Source organism: Ascaphus truei, chromosome 3 (genome assembly GCF_040206685.1).
Source record: "Ascaphus truei isolate aAscTru1 chromosome 3, aAscTru1.hap1, whole genome shotgun sequence".
In the NCBI taxonomy this organism is placed as follows: Eukaryota; Metazoa; Chordata; class Amphibia; order Anura; family Ascaphidae; genus Ascaphus; species Ascaphus truei.
This window is the reverse complement of record NC_134485.1, coordinates 163529138-163554892: the sequence shown is the minus strand read 5'-3', so window position 1 is coordinate 163554892 and position 25755 is coordinate 163529138. Positions and strand designations below refer to the sequence as shown.

Here is a 25755-nt window from a genome sequence, read left to right as displayed (position 1 = left end):
GGCCTCGTTGTGCCATTAAACACCGTGAGCTATCATGCACACGGAAAAAACAGAGACCGGAAAAAGGCACCAAGGGTAACAAAAGCGTAAGTATATTTATAAAACTTAACAAAAAAAATATAGAAAACTGTACTGTACATCTACAGTACAGTTCTGTATCTACTGTAATACTGTTGTTATTTCTGTTGATTTATATTACAACATACAGTAGTTTGTCTATTTATATTTATAGTACAGCAGTATACATTTTTTGTATATTTCAATTAATCTTACAATGGTATATACTGTATAGGATGTACTGTATATTTATATTTATATTACAACAGTATATTTATTTTGTATATTAATATTTATAGTACAACAGTATATATATTTTGTCTATTTATATTTATAGTACAGCAGTATACATTTTTTGTATATTTTAATTAATCTTACAACGGTATATACTGTATAGGATGTACTGTATATTTATATTTATATTACAACAGTATATTTATTTTGTATATTAATATTTATAGTACAACAGTATATATATATTTTGTCTATTTATATTTATAGTACAGCAGTATACATTTTTTGTATATTTCAATTAATCTTACAACGTTATATACTGTATAGGATGTACTGTATATTTATATTTATATTACAACAGTATATTTATTTTGTATATTAATACATACATTTTATATTGCTGCATATTAATAAAACAATATAATTTCTTTACATTGTAGGGAGACAACTGTTCTGATGGACAAAATAAGTGAGGAGAATAATGAGAGGAGTGCATTAAGGGTTAAAAACACTCTGCAGGAAAAGCACAATCTGACTGTATCCAAGACCAGCATAAAGAAGATGAGACGCAGCATTGGATGGAAATATGGACGTGTGAGGTCAGTACTGGACAGTACAGGAGGTAAAAGTGTTGTTGAGCAAACTGTACTGCACTGTGCCGCTAAAAAAAAAATTTCCTTGTCATTACAGAGTGTACCCCATGATACGGGACGCAAACAAAATCAAAAGAGTGGTCCAGGCCCAGGCATGGATCGACAGTGGGGAGACTTTCCAGGATTGCATCTTCACTGATGAGTCTACTGTGTCGCTGGAGAGATTTGCAAGATTTGCGTTCCACAAAAAAGGCCGCTTATCTTTGAAGCCGCGGCCAAAACACCCTGTGAAGCTGCATGTGTGGGGTGCCATCTCTAGGCGTGGACCGGGATGCATTGTCATCTTTGAAGGTAAAATGTATCAAATATAATGTCGCCTAATGCACTGTACTTGACTAGTGTTGCCTTACCGTATGCACTGTACTGTACTATTGTGCAGTTTTTTGAGCACTTTTCTTTTCTTGCTATAGGAATCATGAATAAAGCTTTCCTCCAAGACAACATTGTGCAATACATCACACGCGACTTCCCCAATGGTCACCGCTTCTACCAGGACAACGATCCCAAGCACACTGCGTCAACGGCGCTTATCCTTGAGCGCGGCATCAACTGGGTGAAGACGCCAGCGGAGTAAGTGCAGTAGACCGTGTCCCATTTTTGTTCCCCACTGTTTTTAGCTCTTAAACCAATTGTCCTTTCTTTCCAATGACAGGTCGCCAGACTTCAATCCGATCGAAATGGTCTGGCATCAGCTGAAGGACCATATCCGGAAAGTGGCGAAACCCTCCAAAAAGGACGAATTGTTGAAAGGCTTACTGAGTTTTTGGAACGATGTACTCACCGTGGAACGCTGCAATAAATATATAGACCATATTGCCACTGTGTTGCCCATTGTCATCGCGCGTAATGGGCAAGCATCAGGAAAGTAGTACTGTGCTGTAGTATTGTAAGTACAGTATGTTACAGGTAAGTATGGCACAGATTTTTTCTTTCCAGATAGTAAGAGTATACAGTAGTTAGTTTTTTCTTTACAGAGAGAGCAGCACCAGCCATCAGGTTACAGTACATAGAATTTAACAGTAGTCAGAGTATACAGTAGTTCCAGTACAGTATACAGTAGACTAGTTTGACAGTACTACAGTAACTGCCTACTAACTGCTCCATTTTTTTCTTTCCAGAGAAAGCTGCACCAGCCACCTACAGTAGTTCTGCCATAATACAGTACAGTAACTGCACAAATTTTTGGTTTTCTTGTCGTTCCAGGAAAAACGGTGGCCTAGGGGGATGGGGGCGTTGTGTCCAGTCAAATCTGCTTGTACAGTCAAATGTACAGTATATAAACAGCAGCAATGATGTACACAAAACCTCTCCTCTCTCAATGAACTACTGTACTGCAGACAGAATGAGGAAAAGATAAAGACTAAAGAAAAAATAATTTTACTATACAGTATATAGTATATACAGTATATTATACAGTACATTACAGTACTGTACTGTATATACTGTAGTATTAAATAATATTCTTATAAATGTGCATTACTCATGTTTCCCCATGTTTTACAAAGGTTTTCCAAATGGTTATCCAATTTCAAGCTGCCAAAATAACTTAATAAAGACTGCATTACTGTATGTATTATTCCTGATTATTTTTATATTTGTATTTTTTGGTTCCTGATAAAATAAAATAAACATTTATTCACTTTCCTGCGAATCATACTCATTGACAGCCACCCCTACAGTGCACCAATGAATGATTTTATTTATTTATAAAATATTTTACCAGGATTTATACCAGGATTTATATATTTTTATTTTAAAGATATTAAAGAATGTACTGTATTGTATTAAAAACATGTGACTGTAAACCATAGTGACTGACAAATATTTTCACACCCTGATGAAATACTGTATCAGTGTACTCTCAATTCTCACAGTGCTGTGCACATCAGATTTACATTTCAAATTCGAGAGGGGATTTTCCAAAGCATTACCGTTCAAACAACAGGCCTCTAAGGGTTGGGGGAGGGGATGGTGTGATTAGACGCAGGCGTACTGAGTGTTTGTAGCTCGGCTATGGGTGGATTAAGAACACAATGGCAATATGCAGAAGGTTAACGACCCAGTGGAGAGAGGGGGTTGGTAGGATAGGGTGACTCAGCCGATTGACGCTTGGCTAGGGAGGGATTAAAAACTCTGGAGGTGTGTGGCTGAAATAGTTAACAGCACTGTAATTTCAAAAGGCAGTTCATCATAATAATTTGATGAATAAACCCCCAAAGACAACCCCCAAATACAGTACATAAAAAGCAAGTCCCTTTAACTCCCTTTGCCCCATGCACCAAAAATGTTTTGTGGCAGTAGAATTTAATTAAGGCTGCAGAATGTATTATTGTGTGTTGATGGTTAGAATTGCTGTGCACTTTAAATGTTTCAACATTGTACAGTATTTGTGAATAAATGTTTTTGTACTGACTCCACCAATAAAAGAACATGTTGAATTGCCTCACATTGTTTCCATTTGCTCCTTTGCCAGTGTAACAAATGTAGAGGCTTGCTGCACTGCTTTTTACTGCCTGGTCGCGCAATTGGCGTAGGAACTAGGGCAATTGGCGTGGGAACTAGGTCAATTGGCGTGGGAACTAGGTCAATTGGCGTGGGAACTTCTGTTCTAGGGCACCTAGAAATTAAATTTTGCCCCTAGATGTTAGGAACCCCCTCACTTGACCCCAACAGGGTCCGAGCAGTAAAGGCGGCGAGAAATGGTCACGCCGGCGAGGAGGGTCCTACCATTGAGCGCAATGGCGGAGAAAGCTTTGAACCGGCTAAGTCAGAATGAGCAGAAATCTGGAACCCACAACTCTGTTTCTGTTTGACCTAGAGGGCTCAAATTCGGTCACCATGTAGTCCTAGTTGCGGCAGGATTGCATGGCAAATTGCGACCCTCTCCTGGCAACAGAACGGAGTCAGGGCGATGTTAAAGTTCAGGTTTCTGCCATTGACTTGCATGGCAGAAAAAAAGCCACTTTGGTAATGTGCTTTTAAACTGTCTTTTGTATCTCCGGTTCCGGGGGTTGTGCAAGGCTGATATTTTGCCACTATGGCAAGGGTCCTCCCGCATGAGGACCAGGTAAATTTCAACCCGCTCAGACTCACAGAACGGATTATTTTACATTATATTCGCGCAATTGACGTGGGAACTACTTAGGGCCTCGGTCAAGTTCACGGGCAATTGGCGTGGGAACTTCTGTTCTAGGGCACCTAGAAATAAAATTCTTTTTGCCCATATATGTTAGGCACTGTATACCACTGTACAGTATACTGTGGAAGACACATAATGAAACGATACTGAACATGTAGAATAAATGCATAGTTTTATTTATTCGGGTTTATTACACAGTATACTGTACGGCCGGAAAACATCAGCATACAGTACAATATTATCCATCGAAATCCCCCCATTAGCCATTTTCTTTTCTGAGGAAAAACAAAAAGAAAAGTTTTAATGTACAGTAATGGTCAGCCCCCTAAAGAAGTACCCAGCCAGCCCCACCAAAATAATACGGCAACAAGACAGTACTCACCATAGAACTTCCCATTCAGCTGGCGCCGGCGCCGGTCCACTGCCAGTCCAGCTTTCTTCATCATCCACGTCGATAGTTGGCAGCGGGACTAGTCCACCTGTAGTCAGCAGGTGAGGCTGGAAATCGCTTAGGTACATGCAAGCTTCATCAAAACTGCACGCAAAATCCAGCTCAGCCTCAGGCTCAGGCTCAGGGTTGTCACTGACAGTGGGACCGTCATTGGAAGCCGGTGCTGGTGCTGGTGCATTGCTTGGCAGCGACTGTCACTTCTTAGTTGGTTTTAACACGACCCTTTGCCTTTTGTCGCCTCCATGATCATAGATACGGGAAAAATCCGGTGACACACACCAATACCCTCCAACAAATTGGGGCTCAATACGGTGAAAACAGGGGTCACTACATAACCTTTTCCTTACTGCACGCTTCCACGTATGAGGAGTTGGCGAAAATTTGTAAAAGTCATAGTTTTCGATAAAATACTGATAATTTGAGCAACTGTTGCCATCTTATCTTCTGTTGCATTAATCGCGGCCCATATCAAATACGCGTAATTTGTTTTTGGTTTTTGGAAAGCGGGCTACACTTGAACACACAAACTGAAACTGGTCTTTGTCTTTCTTTAATATGAAAAGCCTAAATTGATACATTTTTGCAACCTCTTCCTTCATTCTCAAGGCCAAGGCCAAGTTACAATAGCACACTGTGGTACGGTATCTTTTTTAAACGAAACACCTGCAAGCCGACACATTACTGATTCGGCGCATTACAATTCATGAATTTCTCCCATCTGGCGGACACGCGACGCATTGCAGCCTATTAAAATCCGAACCATTATCAATAAACACATCAACCGCGTGTCAGCCAGGCATGACCCTGGCTGGGAGCGCGGCATGCTCCCGGTGAACAGCGTGGCATTCCAGGAACATGCCAGGTACAAGCCGGTGATTACTTCGAATAAAAGCTGCCGCTGCTGTATATCCATACACACTTCAGAAATATTAATACACACTATCAGATGTTATTGTAAGCACTACTCATACATGATGACATGACAACATTATGAAGTATGAACCAAGGTGAAGGTAAGTAATGTGTTACAGAGTGAACACTCCTGAAAACATCTTGACAATGTATGTTGTGATATAGATAGTTAATTAATTTTTGATGCCAATAATATTAGCATGCAATTACTATCTACATTACCTAACACACACACACACATACATACAATGTTTAACAGGTAAGTGAATGGCAGCTTATAGAAACATGGCAACTGTGTAATGTTGTACCATCAATCAAATTATTAATTCCTAAATATATTTTAAAATGTAACCATTAATTCACACATGGAACATTTCTAAGCCTTCATGTACAGTATACAAGGACATACTTGAATGTTTAGAAGTATCAGGACTTAATCATACATACTGTATTCATTTAAGTTTCTGCTTTAAACACCACAAGCCCAACTACAGATTTAGTGATTGTAATTATGTTTTATTTATTTTCCTTTTGAGATCTAGTCACAGGCCTGTTTGTTGCCTGTTGTGTTAGCGTTTTCCGTTTGCCAACTACTTTGCACTTCACTGTACGACATGTACTCGCCTGTGCCAGTTCAGGGCCACTGGGTGTGGGCTGTGCCAGTTCAGGGCCACTGGGTGTGGGCTGTGCCAGTTCAGGGCCACTGGGTGTGGGCTGTGCCAGTTCAGGGCCACTGGGTGTGGGCTGTGCCAGTTCAGGGCCACTGGGTGTGGGCTGTGGCAGTGGTGAAGGAGTTGATACACATTGCACAACTGATGGTGGAGCCGTTTCCTGTTTAGGTTTTTTAAAGTTGCTCCAAAAACTGGTTAGTAATAATTGTTTGCCTAATTTTCTTTTTCTTGTCTCAGTTGTAGGTGTCAGTTGCTGATTTTGACCAGATGTAAGCGGTTCCATGTTGACAGGGACCTGCACAGAACTTGCAGCTACTGTACCGGTATCATCCCGAACTGGGGAATGAAGAACTGATGACTGTGGAGAAATTTTTTCACCATGTAAAGATCCATCCTCAGATGGGGTAAAGTGAAATAGTTGTTCTCTAGCAGTCATTCTCAACTGATTAGCTTGTCTTAGATTATGAACTATTGCTTGTAATGTCCTGTTTACATTTTGTATTTGTTTAGGAACTTGGATGAAGATTCTTTCTAGTTGTGACATTTGTGCTATCGAAGTTTCCTGCTGTGATATCATCTTGTCGTGCTGCGATATCATCCTTTCCTGCTGTGATATCATCCTTTCAAGCACTGACATCATATCTGAGTGGCGACGATTTTCTTCAACCACGATTCTTTCTTCAGAAGCTGCAATAGCTGAATATGTGTCACGAGCAGGAACAGTTGAGTGCTGTGTTACTGGTCGAGTGGAAACATGTTCATGCTGACTTAATTGAATGTTTCCTTCATTGTGAACATCAGGTTCTATAAATAAATAAAGATATTATGAACTGCCATGTAACTTCTTTTGTCAATATAATGAGAGTTGTTCTCACAGTGTAACACATAACATGTTATAACTTTTCTGTTGTGTCAAATTAAAATGTATTTTGAAGTAACAATGATGTTTGGACTCAGTGTGAATGAAGAATGAATGAAAGGTTGTTGTAACCTCACAAATCATAGCTGATAGTTCATATCATACACAATACATGTTGACATTGTAAACTACATTTTCTATGACAAGACCTGATGGGAAGTTAATTCCATGTGAAAGGCATTTCGTTAGCATGGCAACATAACATCTACAAAGGTACACATTAAATGTCATGCACCTCATACACTCACCTTCCATCGTTGACGAGGAGCTGGATGAACCAGGTGATGAGACTTGTTGAGTATGAGGTGACACATGAGCTCCAGGAGCAACTATATAAAAGAAGAACATAAGATTTAGTTTGCCATGTGTACATAATTAACATAGAGTTTGTGTATTTGGAGTATTTATGTTAACATAACAACATGACTTCATGAAATGAAAAGATGTTTCTGCAAAGCTGTACATTATCCATTTAAATTTAAATGTGTGACTAATGTGCTGTTGTTTTGTAAATACCATACAACAAAGTATGTTTATGACGTTATGGTTATTATAAACATTTTGACAATTGGACATACAATGCATATCTTGTGTAGTAAGATACAAATGAAAATGTACATCAATACATCACAGCAAGGTTGACTCTGCTTATAATTCAGTATGTGATGGTTGAAATGGTAACCAAATTTGAATGGGATATGTGTGAACAATTAATACAAGCAACTGTAGCGCTGAATGTGCCTAACACTGAACAACACATGAAGTGTGTTGGTCACAGATGGTAATGGTGTGATAATGTGCCTTTTCTATAATGTTGCAAGAACATATGAGTGAACCAATGACTTACGTACGTTTTCATACATAGTGGTCTGGTGGGTGACATTTAACATAGAATTTACATTTCACATGAATGTTATGAACTTCTGTGTAGCTTGGCACCTTCTAAGAACTGTAGTCCCTCCCCCACGGCGTCATAGAACCCTGATTTTGTTTTAGTTGTAGCAGCTGTAAGGCGTGTCTAAAACGTTGACCGTAACATGACCCTGTGATGTGGCTGGGTGGCCAACCCCACCCCCTGTGTTCTCCTCTACGATGTGATAACATATTAATTGCAGCAGGTTCCACACAGTGGTATATGAGCCAATTCATAATCTGAAGTGAGCTACATATGAACAAAAATGAATAACATGTGCTACATGGTCAAAATTATGGCATGTGTATATGACATGAAGCTACAAAGGATGTTTAATTACAAATCACTGAATGTGTGAGTGCAATTTCTGTATGTTGCCGTTTGAATGCACTATCTGCCATGCAAGAGTTGATGAGGCAGTAATGTCATGTTTGTAGGTGTTACATAGATTAACACTCAATGATGAATATATATATATATTTACATCAGCACTACATATTACTGTATGATAATATGCATGTCTCAGACAGGTCTGCAACCCTGTAGTTCCCCATCATCGTCCAGCATACAGGGTTTCCACTGCGGCAAGGGATTGTGGGATATGACATGCAAATGAGAACACAGTGCCAACATATGCCACCATATTAATTAATATTGACCTTTTTGTGGTACAACTAGATATACATATAAATAGATAGATATATAGATATAGGGAGAGAGACATATATACAGATATATATGTTAGTATGCTTATATTGTGAAGAAAGTATCAGTAGCAGGGGAAATATAGATAAGAACTGTAACCTACGACACGCCTAGTACAGTAACATTTTTCACCTTGTGGAAATGGAGCAGAATAAATTCCAATGTCCCTGTCCCCGGGCAAACCCTCCACGACCACGGGAAGAAATTTCTCCCGCATCTGCTCCTCCAATGGTGTTAATATGAGAGCTTGTGCAGGCAGCCCACCTCCAGTGCCAGCAACATGCATCCGCTGTGCTTGTATTTTTTTCTTTAAGTTTGCCCTGATATCGTCAAATCTTTTCCGACAATTGTTCCGGTCCCTGACATGATTCCCACACGCACACACAGCCAATGTTATTTGCTTCCACTTTTCTGTTCTTGATGCTGAACTTGTCCGCCCTTGAAATACATACATCATATATGACGTACATTAGTCATATAAAAACGAACATTTTCATAAATTGCTAACTGTTCCAATAAATATGAAACATGCTGGTTTAGTTGTAATATGTGTACCACATGAGCATTTACGTGGAAACATACAAATGTAAGGAAGCTTGCATGAATATTGTATGAACTTGATGACAATTGTTCGACTGATTGTTATTGTCGTTGTCAAGCATAAGGCAAATGTGTGTAACAATGATTTACAATTTTCATATATTAGGGAATAAAATTTAGATATTAAGACACCACACATGACCTAGGATAACATGTGTTTGAAGAATGAATGCTTAGATAGACTTACCTACTAAGTGGCCATACAGATAGTCATAGTGCTCCAGAATCCCCGTGACAAGAGCTGTATTTTCCTGTTCATTGAACCGAGGATTACGTGGCCGCTAAACACGTTTCTTGTGAACACGTGCAGGCCCAGAGTTTGAGTGCTGCTGACTGGACTCTCCTTCCAATGGAAGAGACTCCAAAAGCGTGCCACCAGCAACCACCCCACCACCAGACACACCAGCAGCACCAGCAACAGAGCCACAAGCAGCACTCACACTCCCAGCAACAGCACTCGCACTCCCAACAACAGCACTCGCACTCGCAGCAACATCACTCCCCTGAACCCTACGTTCTCTCCGACGCGTACTCGCACCACTAGCACTACCAGTCACACCAGCATCACTCTTCCTACGCCTTGCGGCCATACCTCTAGCACTCACAAAAAAAATAAAACAAATGTAAAGCCAATCACACTGAACACTAACAAATATAAAACAAGACAAAGATGTAAACAAAACAACACTGGACCATGGGCGTCCGCAGAATATTTTTTTTGGAGGGGGGGCATAATTTTAACTCATTGGTAGTGCTACCAATGAGAGCCACCTCATTCCCCAGTGCTGGGAGGGAGGGAGGGGGGGGCTGCGAGGGAGGGGGGGGCTGGGAGGGAGGGGGGGGCTGGGAGAGAGGGGGGGGCGGCTAGGAGGGGGGGGCATGAGACTAGCGGGCGGCTGCAGCATCCCCCGCAGCTGCTGCTGGGTAGGCGCATGGAGGCGGGCGCGAGACTGGCGGTGGGCAGCTGCATCCCTGGCAGATGCTGCTGGGTTGGCGCCTGGAGGTGGGTGGCTAGGGGGGGGCGAGATTTGCGGGCGACTGCAGCATCTCCCGCAGCAGCTGCTGGGTTGGCGCGCGGAGGTGGGCTGGGGGGGGACACGTCAGACTGGCAGGCGGCTCCAGCATCCCCTGCGGCTGCTGCCTGGGACAGGAGGCACGTGCGGGGGAACCTGGGTTGGCGCACGCGCGGTGGATGCTGGGTTGGCTGGGTTGGGTCCCCACCCTCCGTCCCACGTTGGGAGGGGGAGTAGGCCCACAGGCAGCAGGCCGGACACCCTGCTTGCCCTGCGGGATCTCGGGGCTGCGAGTGATCCAGGGGGGGGCAAGCGCCCCCCCTTGCCCCCTCCTGTGGACGCCCATGCACTGGACAAACGTCTCACAATACACTACAAATCTCTCAGTCAATATGTACTTAGTAAATCGGGCAGCTCTGTGTGTCTCTCTCTCTCTCACTCCCAACAACACAGAGAATGAATAACAGTACACGGTGCCTTTAAATAGGCTGCTCAATCCAATACATTGTTGCTTCGGCAGATTCAGCAAGAAGTTTGATTGGCGGACCTAACAGCACCCCGCTATGCACGCCGATACACCTGTGTGTGATCGGCAAATCATCGCCTGAGTCGGCACTAATGTTTTCGGCTGCATTCGGAATGGATTCAGCACTTCTTGCATACGGAGAGGGAAAATCGCCAGAATCATGCCGATAAGGTACCCTTGGCAATCGCACTTTTTCGCCGCTTACTGCATAGAGCCCTATGTCTTCTTCCCCCTCTATGCAAAGGAACTTGCCGAAAAGGATTATGCTCCCCATCTTCCGCGAGAGTTCTGACTTCAGAGTACCTGCTTCCGTATTCATCGACTCCGGGTCTGGGGGAAATTTTGTGGATCAGGATTTTGCCATCAAACTACACTACACGTGTTACTCTAGGATATCATGGTACTTTTCATCAACTGAGTAAAAACAGGTCCTGTTTTGAAAACCTTTGCCAGATAGTGCTGTACACTGAAAGACACTGGAATACTTCTCCCCTTTGTTGACCAACTATATTAATAGTGTGGTAATTTGTATGCTTGATTCTAGGTGCTATATCTACACCCCTATTATTGTGTATACATGGTGATTTAATACATTACATTAGCACCATAAGAGAGTAACATTTCGAATTTGATTTTAATGTTTGTCATTGTGTCCATTCGTCGTTGTCTGTATTATTAAATAAAACTTTATTATTTTGCCAATCTGGCTTTTAGTGGTATCCGTCCTCCCACAGGGCTGGGAGCGGTTGCTTTAGTTTTGTGAATCCAATTGCGAGTTAAAGAGATTAGTATTACACTACCTATTTACTCCTCTGGACTGAGTGCAATAAATAAGGTTCTGTTTGGATGAATCTATTTCATCCGTTGCGTTTATATATGTGCCTTTGGCTCTCCCTATTTGCACCATCCATAATATATATTAATTACTAACACCTATTAAGGTGAGCTGTGGTAGATCTTTTTTGTTGTATGTTTTGCCATCTAACACAAGATTCCTCTTATAAAGAAGTCTGTACCTGTCGGTCTCGAGGCCATTGATGGATGTCCTCTCCAGCCAGCTTTCATTTCCTTGGAGACTCCTGTTCTTTCACTCTCCACAAAGGACGGACATATGGAGAGGATTTCACTGTACGTAATCCACTCCCCTTCCGTGAAGGTAATCCTGGGCCTTCCTTGGCTGCAACAAAACAAACCTCTGATAGATTGGACTGATAAAAGACCTATACAATGGGAGTTACCTTCTAAGAAACTTTCTGTGTCCCCGGTTCAAGTTCTCACTGGTCTAGAAACCATCAATCCTGTCAAAACTTATCTCCCTGAAGTATATGCCGACTTCATTGATGTCTTTGATAAAGTCCGCTCAGAGGCCCTTCCCCCTCATCGTCCTTTCGATTGCCCTATTGATCTTTTGCCCGGGTCCATCCTTCCTAAAGCCAGATCTTATCCATTGTCCCTTCCTGAGACTAAAGCCATGTCCGAATATATTCAAGAGAATTTAAAGGAAGGCTTTATTAGAAATTCCACTTCTCCAGCCTGAGCTGGTTTCTTTTTCGTTAAGAAGGATGGGTCGCTTCGCCCGTGCATAGATTACAGAGGTCTTAACAAGATCACCCTGAAAAATCACTAGCCTTTGCCCCTTATCTCAGAACTTTTTGACCGTTTGCAAGGCGCTACCATTTTCTCAAAACTTGATCTTCGTGGGGCTCACAACCTCATACGCATATGTCAAGGGGATGAATGGAAGACGGCCTTTAATACACAAGACGGTCATTACGAATATTTGGTTATGCCTTTTGGACTTTGTAATGCACCAGTGGTTCCCAGGAGTTTGTAAATGAGATTTTCCGTGATGTCCTTAACTCATTTATCATCGTGTACCTTGATGACATTCTCATTTTTTCTAAGTCCTTATCAGAACACATCCAGCATACAAAGTTAGTACTCTCTCGCCTTTGTGAGAATCATCTCTATGCCAAGATGGAGAAGTGTATATTTCATCAAACCTCTACCTTCTTTCTGGGCTACATTATTTCTGATGAAGGGTTCGCTATGGATCCCGATAAACTTAAAGCCGTTCTTGATTGGCCCCAACCCACTTCTCTCAAGTCTATTCAGCGGTTCCTTGGTTTCGCCAATTATTACCGTAAATGTATCCGTAATTTCACTGCCACTGTGGCTCCTATCACTGCCCTGACTAAGAAGGGCACGGATTCTTCCTCCTGGCCCCCTGAAGCATGCCAGGCCTCCGAGTCTCTTGAGGGCGTTCGTTTCTGCCCCCATCTTGCGTCATCCAGACCCTACTTCACCCAGATATTGTGGGGGCATCCTGACACTGGTTAATGGGTTCAGGAAACCAGTAATTCACATCAGGCTTTTTTTTTTTGTTCGATTAGTGAGGTCATCCGACACACACACAGACACACACATACACACACACACACACACACACACGCACACACGCACACACGCACACACGCACACACGCACACACGCACACACGCACACACACACACACACACACGTAACAAAGACTAATTGTAGTAAAGTATAAGTGTAATACAACAAATAAACTTAGGTAAGAAACGAATCCTGTTATTAGGTCTAACTAGGAATTTATTCAATTTCTTTTTTAAGGTGTGGGGCTAGGTGCGGTGCAAGGTGGCGAGTAGATTTTTTTGGTTGGGCGATTACATTTTTTTTTTTGGGTGGGGAGACCATAATTTCTGTTGGCGGCCCTGATGGGGGAGAAGGTAGAGAGAGAATGGGAAGAGGTAGAATGAATAATACAGCAACAATTATGACACTATTAGATAAATATCATTATAATATTCATTTTTAGTAATGTTATTTGTTGTATTAATAAAATTTTTTTATGTGTCCCGGTTTTTCATTTTCAAAATCTGGTCACCCTAGTTCATGTCCTTAACATATCTTCATCTATTGACCATCAGAGGCGTAGCATCCCACTGCTGACACCACCTGTGGCAGGATAGCCTCGCGGCAGGGCCAGTAAGACACTAGACGCTGTGTAAAGCTTTAACTGTAGTGGTTTATTAACCACAAACAAACATAATGGGTACTGTCCCTTAAAATCATAATAAAACATAGGAAATAAACGCCTATTCTCTTTTAGGGAAAGCTAACTACACCATAGCTTTCGCCCTAACTAACTGCATGGCCAGCTAAGCTGGTTACCAAGCCAAAACATGCTTTGGCATATGGAACAAGGCAACCGAATCTGCACAGAACAATAAAGTGTTTTTACTTATCTGTCAGTCCTTTTCTTTATCCTTGGTGTGATTCCCAGCTGGACCCTGCAGACCTGCTTCTTTCCGTTCTAGGGCCCATAACAAGAGGGTGGTTGGTGTAGATAGAGCACAGCTTCCAGACGCCCTGCAATGTGAAGCAGGGAAAACAAAACCAGGCCACTCCGCAGTAGTATCAAAATTGTATTAGCCAACTAACACATACATGGAACAAAAATAGGACAAATAGAACGCACCTACAGTTAGCACGCAGTTTCATTGCATTATTGAGGGGCACGCCATCATCGCCGGACCACCAAATTAATGGTCTCATTACCAAATATGTCTCATGAAGTTACCTGTTCAATTTTGAGCACCACACACACCACATTCCTCTAGGGCCCATAACAGCCAGACTCTCCCCGGCTGAGAGAACTTTCACTTCCCCTCTCTCTGTGAAGTAAAGCAGTCTCTCAGCATAGCAGCTTCCTGTGTCTTTTAAAACACTTCCTTGTTTCACTGAGGAGCCCAGCCCCTGATTAATCAGTTTTCAGCTGCTGCTGTTTCTCTGAGGAGATTAACGCACTGTGGACTGGCTGCAGCGTCTCTCAATTCACTGTTCCAGCCTACTGAGTTAGTGACTCTGTCACAGTATGTATGTCTTTATTTATATACTGAAGCGCCATTAGTGTACATAGCGCTTCACAGTAGTAATACACGTGGCATTCGTATAAATAACAAATAATACAAAAAACAGATCATGGGAATAAGTGCTTCAGACATAAAAGTAAATAAAAGAAATTCTAGTTGGCAAAATCTGCCTCCCCTTTTCTAAGCCCATCTTGCTTGCTGGCATCTACCGCCCCCCTAAAGCCCCTCCACAATCCCTGACTGATATCACCCAGTTTATTGGCTCCATTTCCTCTCTGAATGAGAAGAGTGAGCTGCTAGTTCTTGGGGATTTCAACTACAATTGGCTTGACCCTAAAAACCACAAAATCCAGATACAAATCAAATCACTTAACCTATCGCAACTCCTTTCCCAACCCACACGGACAAACATGAAATCGAACAACCATTCCTTGCTAGACTGGATTCTCTCCTCACACCCCAGCAGAATCCAATCCTCTGGCATCCTTCGTGATATTTTCAGTGACCATGCAATAGTGTACTGTGTAAGGAAAATTAAACCGCCCATTCAAGCCCTAAAGTTCTCCTCACTAGAACATTTAGAAAATTTAACCCACAACAGTTTGTGGATGACCTTACCAACTGCCCATGGCACAGAATCGATTTAATTCCCGACTCTGATTCTGCGCTCGACTATTTCCAATCCGAGTTCTTAAAACTCTGCGATACCCATGCTCCACTACGCAAAATAAGGGTACGGGGGGCCCACCTTCCATGGGTTACAACTGACCTTATAGCACTCTACCAGTTCAGGGATACCTTGTGGAAAAGCTCCAAAGTAACTGGCACTACCAAGGATCTCAATCAATACAGATGCCTGCGGAACATGTGCACAAGGCAAACAAGGCACGCAAAAGCACAATATTACTCTGACAATGTACACCAGAATACATCAAACCCAGCTAACTTCTGGAAGGTTATCAACAATATATTCCAGCCTTCTAACCATCAACAACCAAGTAATATCACTAAGGGGGATATTACTCTGACAAACCCCACTGACATTGCAAATGCATTCAATGATTACTTTGTGGGGTGTGCCACTAACTTATTAGCGAAACGCAGCCCAAACCACAAACCTGAATCTCATCCTGGGAGTACCCATATAGCCCCACCCCCTCCCAACACTGCCCACAATTTTCAATTTGGCCCAGTATCCGAAGAGGAGATTACACAAGCGCTACTCAAATTAAAACTAAGCAGCCAATGTGGACCAGACTTACTACAATCTAGGTTCCTACGACTTGGTGCCCCAGCCATTGCCAAACCAATTGCTTCCATAGTCAACTCTATCCTGTCCGCAAGCCATATCCCTAAGACCTGGAAAACTGCCAGAGTTGTCCCAATCTTCAAAAGTGGGGACAAAACACTGTCTCAAACTACAGGCCAATCTCACTTCTCCCAATTCTATCCAAAGTCATGGAAAAATGTGTCCACTCCCAATTAAGCGATTACTATACCAAGACAAATTTCCCTAGCCAATTCCAATCTGGCTTTTGCCCCAAACACTCCACCGTAACTACCCTGCTAAAAGTTTGCAATGAAATCTAGTGTGGAATGGAATGGGGACATCTCACTGGTGCAGTATTCCTAGATTTTGCAAAGGCTTTTGATACTGTTGATCATGCTATCCTGCTTAACAAATCCAGAGCTCTGGAATAAGGAAGCATGCTATAAACTGGTTTCAGTCCTACCTATCAGGTAGATCCCAACATGTGTCCATCTCAGGCTTTAACTCCAACCCCCTGGATATCACCTGTGGTGTCCCGCAAGGCTCTGTTCTGGGGCCCCTACTCTTCTCAGTGTTCATCAATGATCTTCCCACAGCTTGTCAGGAAGCCTCAATACACATGTATGCAGATGACACAATCCTATATGCACACAGCCATAGCCTCTCTGACCTTGAACACATACTTCAGTCTGACTTTTTGAGACTCGAAAACTGGATTTCCCAAAGCAAACTGTTTTTAAACACTGACAAGACTGTAACAATGGTATTTGGGACCAAGACTACATTTTTAAAGCTTCCAGTGACTGAGCTCCAGATCAGAACCAATGCTAACACCACCCCAACTCCTGTTACTAGTTTTAAATACCTGGGCATGTGGCTTGACTCCCATTTAACATTCGGGATGCACATTGATACCCTGACAACCAAGACCTATGCCAAACTACAGGTACTTTACAGGAACAAATCCTCCCTAAGTCTCCTGGTCAGAAAGCGTATCGAACAGCAGATGCTAATGCCAATTATTGACTATGGAGACGTAGTATATGGCTTGGCACCTCAAACCCACCTCAGCAAACTTGACACCCTCTACAATTCAATTTGTCATTTTGTTCTCCAATGCAACTATAACACACATCACTGCGAAATGCTCAAAGAACTAGATTGGTCATCACTCGAGTCTAGGCGCAAAGTTCACCTTTCCTGTCTTGCCTTCAAATTCTTTATGGGCAAGCTACCCAGCTACCTGAACAAGCTCTTCACCCCTACCAAGGAAGCACCTATCATCTGAGATCAGACTCCAAAAGACTGTCCATGGTCCTAAGGCTCAACAAAGTATCCGGACGTTCCTCCTTCTCTTACCGTGCACCCCAAAATTGGAACAACCTACCAGAGACTCTCACATCCACCACCAGTTTAAGTTCTTTCAAATCTAAGGCTGTCACACATTTTAATCTGGTCTGTAACTGTTTCATACGCCCATAATATATATTATCTTTAACTGTGCATGCAATGTCTTGTATATAATGTATACCCTGTTCATTTATGTAACTGTATTTGTAACCATTTATTATTTGTCTTAACTCTGTGCCCAGGACATACTTGAAAACGAGAGGTAACTCTCAATGTATTACTTCCTGGTAAAATATTTTATAAATAAAATAAATAAAGGAGTATGCTGCACAAAACGATAAAAAATAAATACATATAGTTTACCGGTGCTGCTGGTTCAAGGAGTACCTGTCAGAGTAATTCCAGGGCAATACTCAGGAAAAAGGGGATCCAACGCTCTACGGTTTTGGTTATAATGCTAATTTATTGTGCCACACAACGTTTCGACCTAAATAGGTGCCTAGTCACTTGAGAAAGACCTCTTTAGGTCGAAACGTTGTGTGGCACAATAAATTAGCATTATAATCAAAACCGTAGAGCGTTGGATCCCCTTTTTCCTCAGACATAAAAGTAACATTTCGGAAGAGGAGTCCCTGCTCTGAGGAGCTTACAATCTAATTGGTAGGTAGGAAGAACGTACAGGAACAGTAGGAGGGAATTCTTGTAAGTGCGTCTGCAGGGGGCTAAGCTTTATGTATCATGTGTCTAGTATTATCCACGGTGCTACTCATATGCTTCTTTAAGCAAGTGTGTCTTAAGGTGAGTTTTAAAGGTGGATACAGAGGGTGCTAGTCAGGTATTGAGGAGAAGGGCATTCCAGAGGTGTGGGGCAGTCAGTGAGGAATGTTTAAGGCGGGAGAGGGATTTAGATACAAAGGGGGTAGAGAGAAGACATCCTTGAGCAGAACGCAAGTCGGGGTGGAGCATAGCGAGAAATTAGGGCTGAGAAGTAAGGAGGGGCAGAAGAGTGTAAAGCTTTAAAAGAGAGGAGGAGAATTGAGTGTGAGATGCGTGATTTGATTGGAAGCCAGGAGAGTGATTTGAGCAGGGGAGATGCTGAGACAGATTTAGAAAAGAGTAGAGTGATTCTGGCAGCAGCGTTTAGGATAGATTGTAGGGGAGACAGGTGAGAGGCATGAAGGCTGGACAGCAGGAGGTTACAGTAATCGAGACGGGAGAAAATTAGGGCCTGAATCAGAGTTTTAGCAGTCGAACAACAAAGGAAAGGGTGTATCCTTTTAATATTGCGGAGGAAAAAGCGACAGATTTTAGAAACGTTTTGAATGTGAGAGAATGTGAAAGAGGAGTCGAGTGTGACCCGTAGGCAGCGTGCTTGGGCTATTGGGTGAATGATAGTACGACTAACAGTAATGTGGAAAGAGGTAGTAGGGTCAGGTTTGGGAGGAAGTGTGAGGAGCTCGGTTTTTGCCATGTTAAGTTTAAGTCGACGTAGGGCATCCAGGATGATATTGAAGAGAGACATTCAGAAACTTTGGTCTGTATAGCAGGTGTAAGGTCAGGGGTTGAAAAGTAAATTTGAGTGTCGTCAGCATAGAGGGTGATATTTAAACCCAAGAGATTTGATTAGGTCACCTAGAGAAAGTGTGTACAGAGAAAAGAGAAGAGGTCCCAGGACAAAGCCCTGGGGTATCCCCACAGAGAGATCGATAGAGGAGGAGGACGTGTTAGCAGAAGAGACACTGAAAGTACGATGGGAGAGGCAAGAGGAGATCCAGGATAGAGCTTTGTTACGAATACCAAGAGTATGGAGAATGTGAAGGAGAAGAGGGTGGTCCACGGTGTCAAATGCTGTAGAGATGTGTCCGGTATTACCTCTCTGGACATAGTGACCTGCCCGGCTTGGGGGGGCGCGGGATTTCCCAGAGCAGTACTGTTGCTAGGGGGCTGGGTAGCTTCTTCCCTCCTGATTGGCTGCATTACCCAGCAGCAGCTAATCAGGAGGAGGTGTCAGGAGCCTGTGGTTGGGGCCAAGGAAATGAGGAAACTGCATGGAGGTGAGAGAGGGGGGGGGGGGGGTGCTGTTTGTTTCTCTCTCTCGATTGCGTCGCACCTTTCACCATTGTATCCAGTATTTTTGGAGAAGCCATCTGGCAACCCTATAATATGAGGGGTTGGGGTGTGAGGTCTATGTGAGTGGTGTTGGAATATTATAATAGATACATGTGTACCTATTTTCATCTGTGAAATGTTACAGGCGGGGTTGCCACCTCTCCGGGTTTTACCCGGAGACTTCAGGTTTGGCATCCCTTTCTCTGGGCTACGGGTTTGTCCCTCAAATCTCCGGGTGGGCGGGTGGTCTGGATGGCAGTGAGCAGTGGTGCGCTCACGTCAATGACAGGAGCCGGGCGGCAGAGGATTGGATGGCTGTGGTGGAGCGTGCTGCGTGCGCTAACGAGCGCTCCCAAGTACCCCCAATTCGGAAGTCAAGTCCTCCTTGACTTTCTTTGTCTCCACTGCAGCCAGCTACAGGTCACTCATCTGTTCCTGTCCTGCATTGCGATGCCACGCTGATGAGTCACACTCTCACTCCGTCCTCTCTGGCTGTCCTCCTGCTGGGACTGCTGCTTCAAGTGTTTAACTTCAACTGTTCCCCTGCTTCAAGTCTGTTTATTTATGACAAAGGTGCACTGGGATGTAGATGTATATGTGCACTGGGATGTAGATATATATATATTGTGTGAGGGAAAAGGGGGACCCCGCGTCCATAAGATTAATAGTATTGTAACTAAATACCGACTTCTATATCAATATACAGTGTTAAGTCAGTGGTGCTGTATGGGCCAATCAATACAGTAGGAGAAAGTAAAGCCCCAAACAAAAGCACTCTAGTATACCTTTGAAGTACAAATTCACAAAATCTTTATCAAAGATTTTGTGAATTTGTACTTCAAAGGTATACTAGAGTGCTTTTGTTTGGGGCTTTACTTTCTCCTAATATATATATATATATATATATATATATATATATATATATATATAGCGCCATTTTACGCCGCGCAGCCATATTGACAGTAGTTGTAGAGGGAGATGCCGAAGACATTGCTGTTGCAGGTACGGTTGCTGCGTTAATGGTATATGGAATTATATATTACCTTATGTCATTTCTATTATTTATAACCAACGCTGATGACAATCTCACAAAACGTCAACTTTGTGGAAAGCATCTTGAATCACTAGTGGCGGTAGCAGCAGCAGCAATACATTGCCACAAGTTGCATACACACATACACACACGTGTGTGTGTGTGTATATATATATATATATGTAGCGGTCATGTAAAATGGCTACAGTCATCTCTCCTGCTGACAGTAAGGCCTGGTAAGTTGTGGGCATGTCAGCAGTAATTATGGAGGTTTGCCCTCACACCCTGGTGGGGTGCCCTGTGTATGGATGGGAGTGGTCACATGTTCTGACTCCATGGTTAGTGATGTCAGAGGTGTGTCAGCTTCCAGAGTGTACATAAGGCACAGCACTGTGTCTAAGAGTTAGTCTAAGTGGAGGAGTTCTGTCAAGTTCAAGTTCAAGTAGTTAAGACAGTTATGTTCTAATAGCTGCAGTAGGAGTCTGTGTCCAGGGACCTGGCGCAGAATACAGATATCCCGGCTGGGATAGGGAATCCCTGATCAAGGTGACATACCTTTCAAAGGGAAGCACGGGCACCATGATGGGCTAGAGACACCCCATTGTGGAGGGCAGCTAGCCCACCGTATCAATAAAGATGAAGCTGATCACAGAAACCCTCGTGTGTAAGAGTCAAGTGATTGCACAGGGGGCTGCACCACCGAGGAGTTCCTCACCAGGACCACCCCCAAGTGACCGAAGGGACCCTGATGAGGTGGAGGCGCTGCACTGGAACTAGGTAGGACTCAGCACACTACCTCAGCTGCCTGTCTGGACGGGTCCTCCCCATACACCATCATGCGGGAGACTCAGGAGTCCTGTTGCCAACAGGTGCACCACCAGACACTACCACACTGTAATGGGGACCGGTTAGACCACAGGGGCCAATGTGAGATTGGGTGGGTCAGGCCGGGTCAGAAATACCGTTACATTTGGAGGCGAGCTGCTGAGATCAGATCTGTCCTCAGGACAGGCTCTAGCTAGGCACACTGGGAAACAGGGAGAGAGTCTGCTGCCACTCTGTGCTGCGTAGGGACGGACCTAGGGGTGGTCAGGGGGCTGACGGGGTATTGTCAGTTCGCAGGGACGACCTAGGGGCCTGAAAGGAGTGAGGGGTTTGGAGCCGGGCTATAGCTGACCGAGTCACCTTGAGGTAGTGCTAGTTGGTAGGACGCCAGAAGGGATAGCCTGTTAACGTGGTCAGGAATCCTGGAGAGGGTCTGCGCTAGGCTGACCAAGAGAGGTAGACGCCCCAAGTACTGCATGGCAGAGCCAGAGTACTCTAGCCCATTCCAGACACTTACCATAGGGAGCACAGACTGGGAGGAAGGAGTTACAGCAGACACTGAGAGAGTGAGCCTAGCCTGAGGTAGTGCAACATGAGTCCAGCCTAGATCAGGTACACATGTGGTGGTGCATCTGAAGCAAATCTTTATTGTACTGGTGTGGTGGCTGCCCCGCAGAGTGGAGCCCCATGTACGACAATTGGTACGAGAGCATAGCAACCCAAGAAATGGAGGATCCGCGCGGTGCGGAGAATCCAAAATGGCGATTGGAGGCTGAGGGGGAAGGCACCCGTGGCGTGCGCCCCACTGAAGAGCAAACTGTCGCTGAGCTGTCTTTAACTAATCTGCTCTGGAGTGGAGCGAAGGCTGTGGCTGCCCCGTTTTTGTCCTGTCTGAGACACCGAGGGGCCACCCTTGAAGATTGTGAGGACATTGTGATAACTGGGGGGGAACCCCGCGAGGAGAGCAAACAAACTGACATTTCGGGCTTAAAAGCCAACCAAAATGGCGGTTCCCGCTTGCTAGGGAGACCGCATGGGCCAGTCGCAGAGAAAATGGCTGATACAGAACTTGCAAAGAGCTGGCCGGGAATGGCGCGAACAGCAGAGCCCCGCCCTGATGGGGGGCATGGCGCGAAAGCTATGGCTGCGCCTTCATGGACAGTGACTCACTCGGCCCCTGTGCTGAGTCAACCGCTTAGTCTATGGGACCCTCCCCTGATTTCCACCAGGGGGAGCGACTTTCAATTATGGCCTGTGGGAATGCACCCACTGGGCCCAGGGACTGATATCCAGACGGCGCCACTACAAGAAGTAGTTCCGGCCGCGGAGGTAACGTGCAAAAAGGAGGGGTATTTTGCACGAAAAGCAGCAGCTAGGAGAAGGCGGGAACTAGCCGCGGCCCAGGAACCCCACTCTGATGAGGAAACTGGCGCGAAAACGCAGACCGTGCCCACCAGGACTGAGAAAGGCGCGGCCTTAATTAAGGGGCATGATATCCCCCTGTGGGATCCGCCCATAATTGCAACCCCTGGGGGCGGGTTCCAGCTATGTCAGTGGAAGGAGGAGCCGAAGCAGGGAGTGGCGGATCCAGCAACTTCTACCAGTCAGTTGCGAGGAACCACTGACCTGAAGAGACCTATACAGGAAGTGGCTCCTGTGAAAAGAATGGCCTGCTCCTCCACTGTGGGCACGATGGTCTCCACCCAGCCCTACTCGGTACCCGGCGGGCTACTGGTAGTAAGGGTGGCAAACACCGAGACGGTGGTCGGGCTCTGCCTACAATGCGGGCTGCCCGGAGGCACTGTCAACACGGCGGCACGATGCCCACATTGCGGGACATTATATTTGTGGCCCATGCCCACATTTATACCTATTCAACCTGCTGACCCTCCGGGGGATACGGCTAGGCGCTCCGCCGAGTCCCCTGGCGCACTGTGGATCAGCCGTGCGAGTCCCGGGGAAAGGGGACTGGAGTCGACCAAGTCGGCTGGGTCAGCAGCAACCGAGACGGTTGGGTCACCCCCCGACCGCGCAGAGAAAAGACTTTCGCCACGCTCGGTGACCCCGAGATCAGGGAAGGGAGATTACTCCGACGAGGATCTCCGTGAGCTGACGGTGGCGAAATCGGGACCCAAGAGGGACCAAGGACGGACGACACCCCGTGGGGTGAGTGGCAGTCTGGAGAACAGGGCGTCCCCCGCAGATCGGCGAGCCGAGAGACGGAGTCCCGCCGTCCCAGGACCTGGCGGCGACGGGAGAGAGACGCCAACGCCCCTGCGGACTGGTAAGAGAAGCAGCCCCATCACTTACCTTGTCCCGGCAGACAGCGCAGCGGAGGAAGGGCCGTGCCAGGCCCGAGGCGCACGTGGAGAGACGGCATCACTTCCGGTGAAGACGACGGCGGAGCTTCCGGATGTCGTCATCGAGGAAGAGATCCCGAATGGGGGTCCAACACAAGATGGCGGCGTTTCCGGTTTCGGGGACGGCATCACTTCCGGTGGCGACGGCGGAACCACTGGGAAAGACGCAGCGACGCTTCGGCGATCGGGGGAAGGTCCCGATCACCTCAAAGGCCCAGGAGTTGGATGGGCGATTCGAGGACTGAGGAGGGTGAGATATCCTCATTGGACCAGTCTACGGACAGCCGAGAACGGGTAGTAACCCCGTGGGGTCCAATCGCTTGCCCTTATGCTCCATCCCACGCCCTAGATAAAACCCCTGCCCCTGTCACCGGTTCCACGGGATCCCCGCCTAGCTTAGAATCGGTGGACATACCCTCGGAAGAGGAGGTGAAACGGACTGGGGGGAGACAGCGCAGTTGCGCTACGGAAGGCACTTCTCGGGGGGGGGGGGGGAGTTGAGAGTGGCCGCGGTAGGCCGATGGCTGCCCCCTGTGGCTCCCGACCCAGTGAAAAAGGCCCCGGGATCATCAAGGTGGTCTGTACCGCGATCGGCACGGACATCGGGGGTATTTTCCCAGGGGGATGAAAGCGATTCAGGGGAGTCACACAAATTCAGAGAGCACCGTTGGTGGGCCCCACTATTTGAAGGGTATTCTGCATGGATGGACAGTACTCGGTTTCTCATCCGGAGGGAGGACGTGGTATACTCCTGCTGACAGTAAGGCCTGGTAAGTTGTGGGCATGCCAGCAGTAATTATGGAGGTTTGCCCTCACACCCTGGTGGGGTGCCCTGTGTATGGATGGGAGTGGTCCCATGCTCTGACTCCATGGTTAGTGATGTCAGAGGTGTGTCAGCTTCCAGAGTGTACATAAGGCACAGCACTGTGTCTAAGAGTTAGTCTAAGTGGAGGAGGAGTTCTGTCAAGTTCAAGTTCAAGTAGTTAAGACAGTTATGTTCTAATAGCTGCAGTAGGAGTCTGTGTCCAGGGACCTGGCGCAGAATACAGATATCCCGGCTGGGATAGGGAATCCCTGATCAAGGTGACATACCTTTCAAAGGGAAGCACGGGCACCATGATGGGCTAGAGACACCCCATTGTGGAGGGCAGCTAGCCCACCGTATCAATAAAGATGAAGCTGATCACAGAAACGCTCGTGTGTAAGAGTCAAGTGATTGCACAGGGGGCTGCACCACCGAGGAGTTCCTCACCAGGACCACCCCCAAGTGACCGAAGGGACCCTGATGAGGTGGAGGCGCTGCACTGGAACTAGGTAGGACTCAGCACACTACCTCAGCTGCCTGTCTGGACGGGTCCTCCCCATACACCATCATGCGGGAGACTCAGGAGTCCTGTTGCCAACAGGTGCACCACCAGACACTACCACACTGTAATGGGGACCGGTTAGACCACAGGGGCCAATGTGAGATTGGGTGGGTCAGAAATACCGTTACATATATATATATATATATACACACACACACACACACACACACACACACATATATACACACACATATATATACACACACAAAATATACATATACACACATATATACACATACACACACAAAATATACACACACACACACAAAATATACACACGCACACACACACGCACACACACACACACACACACACACACATATGGCGCTGTTTGTCATGTCAACAGGAACGTCACAGCATTACGTAATTCCCGTTGCCATGACCATGAGATGCCACGTGTCATGACATCATTGTCATGGCAACTTGACCCGCGTGACGTTGCATAGCGCCCCGTTGTCATGGCAACACGGTGTCCTTTAAAAAAAAAAATCTCCGGGTTGGCCGTCAGTCGAAGGTGGCAACCCTGGTTACAGGTATGCTTTGGATGGCAACAACTCTGCATTTGAAAACCATATGCTTAACTGCATGTAAAGAGGGACGACAGTATCCTCCATGCACCTGTATTTGCAACCCCCGATGTTCGCTTTATGTACATAACAATCAGGTTGAGGTTTTATTTTGCCCAGACCAAACATGGCCGCTGACGGCTTCACGCATGGCACGTGGCAAGCCTGGTGTTCTAGTCTATTTCG

General features: G+C 45.3%; 1 protein-coding gene across 1 annotated transcript; it reads right to left on the bottom strand.

Moving 5' to 3' along the window:
* Positions 1 to 5962: 5962 nt before the first annotated feature.
* LOC142490680 (uncharacterized) lies at positions 5963 to 7361 on the bottom strand. Its single transcript, XM_075593101.1, has 2 exons — positions 7285 to 7361; positions 5963 to 6921 (listed from the first exon to the last, which is right to left on the bottom strand). The coding sequence occupies exons 1-2, from the start codon at positions 7289 to 7291 to the stop codon at positions 5963 to 5965; spliced, it is 966 nt and encodes a 321-aa protein (XP_075449216.1). The 5' UTR covers positions 7292 to 7361.
* Between the last annotated feature and the right edge of the window lie 18394 nt (positions 7362 to 25755).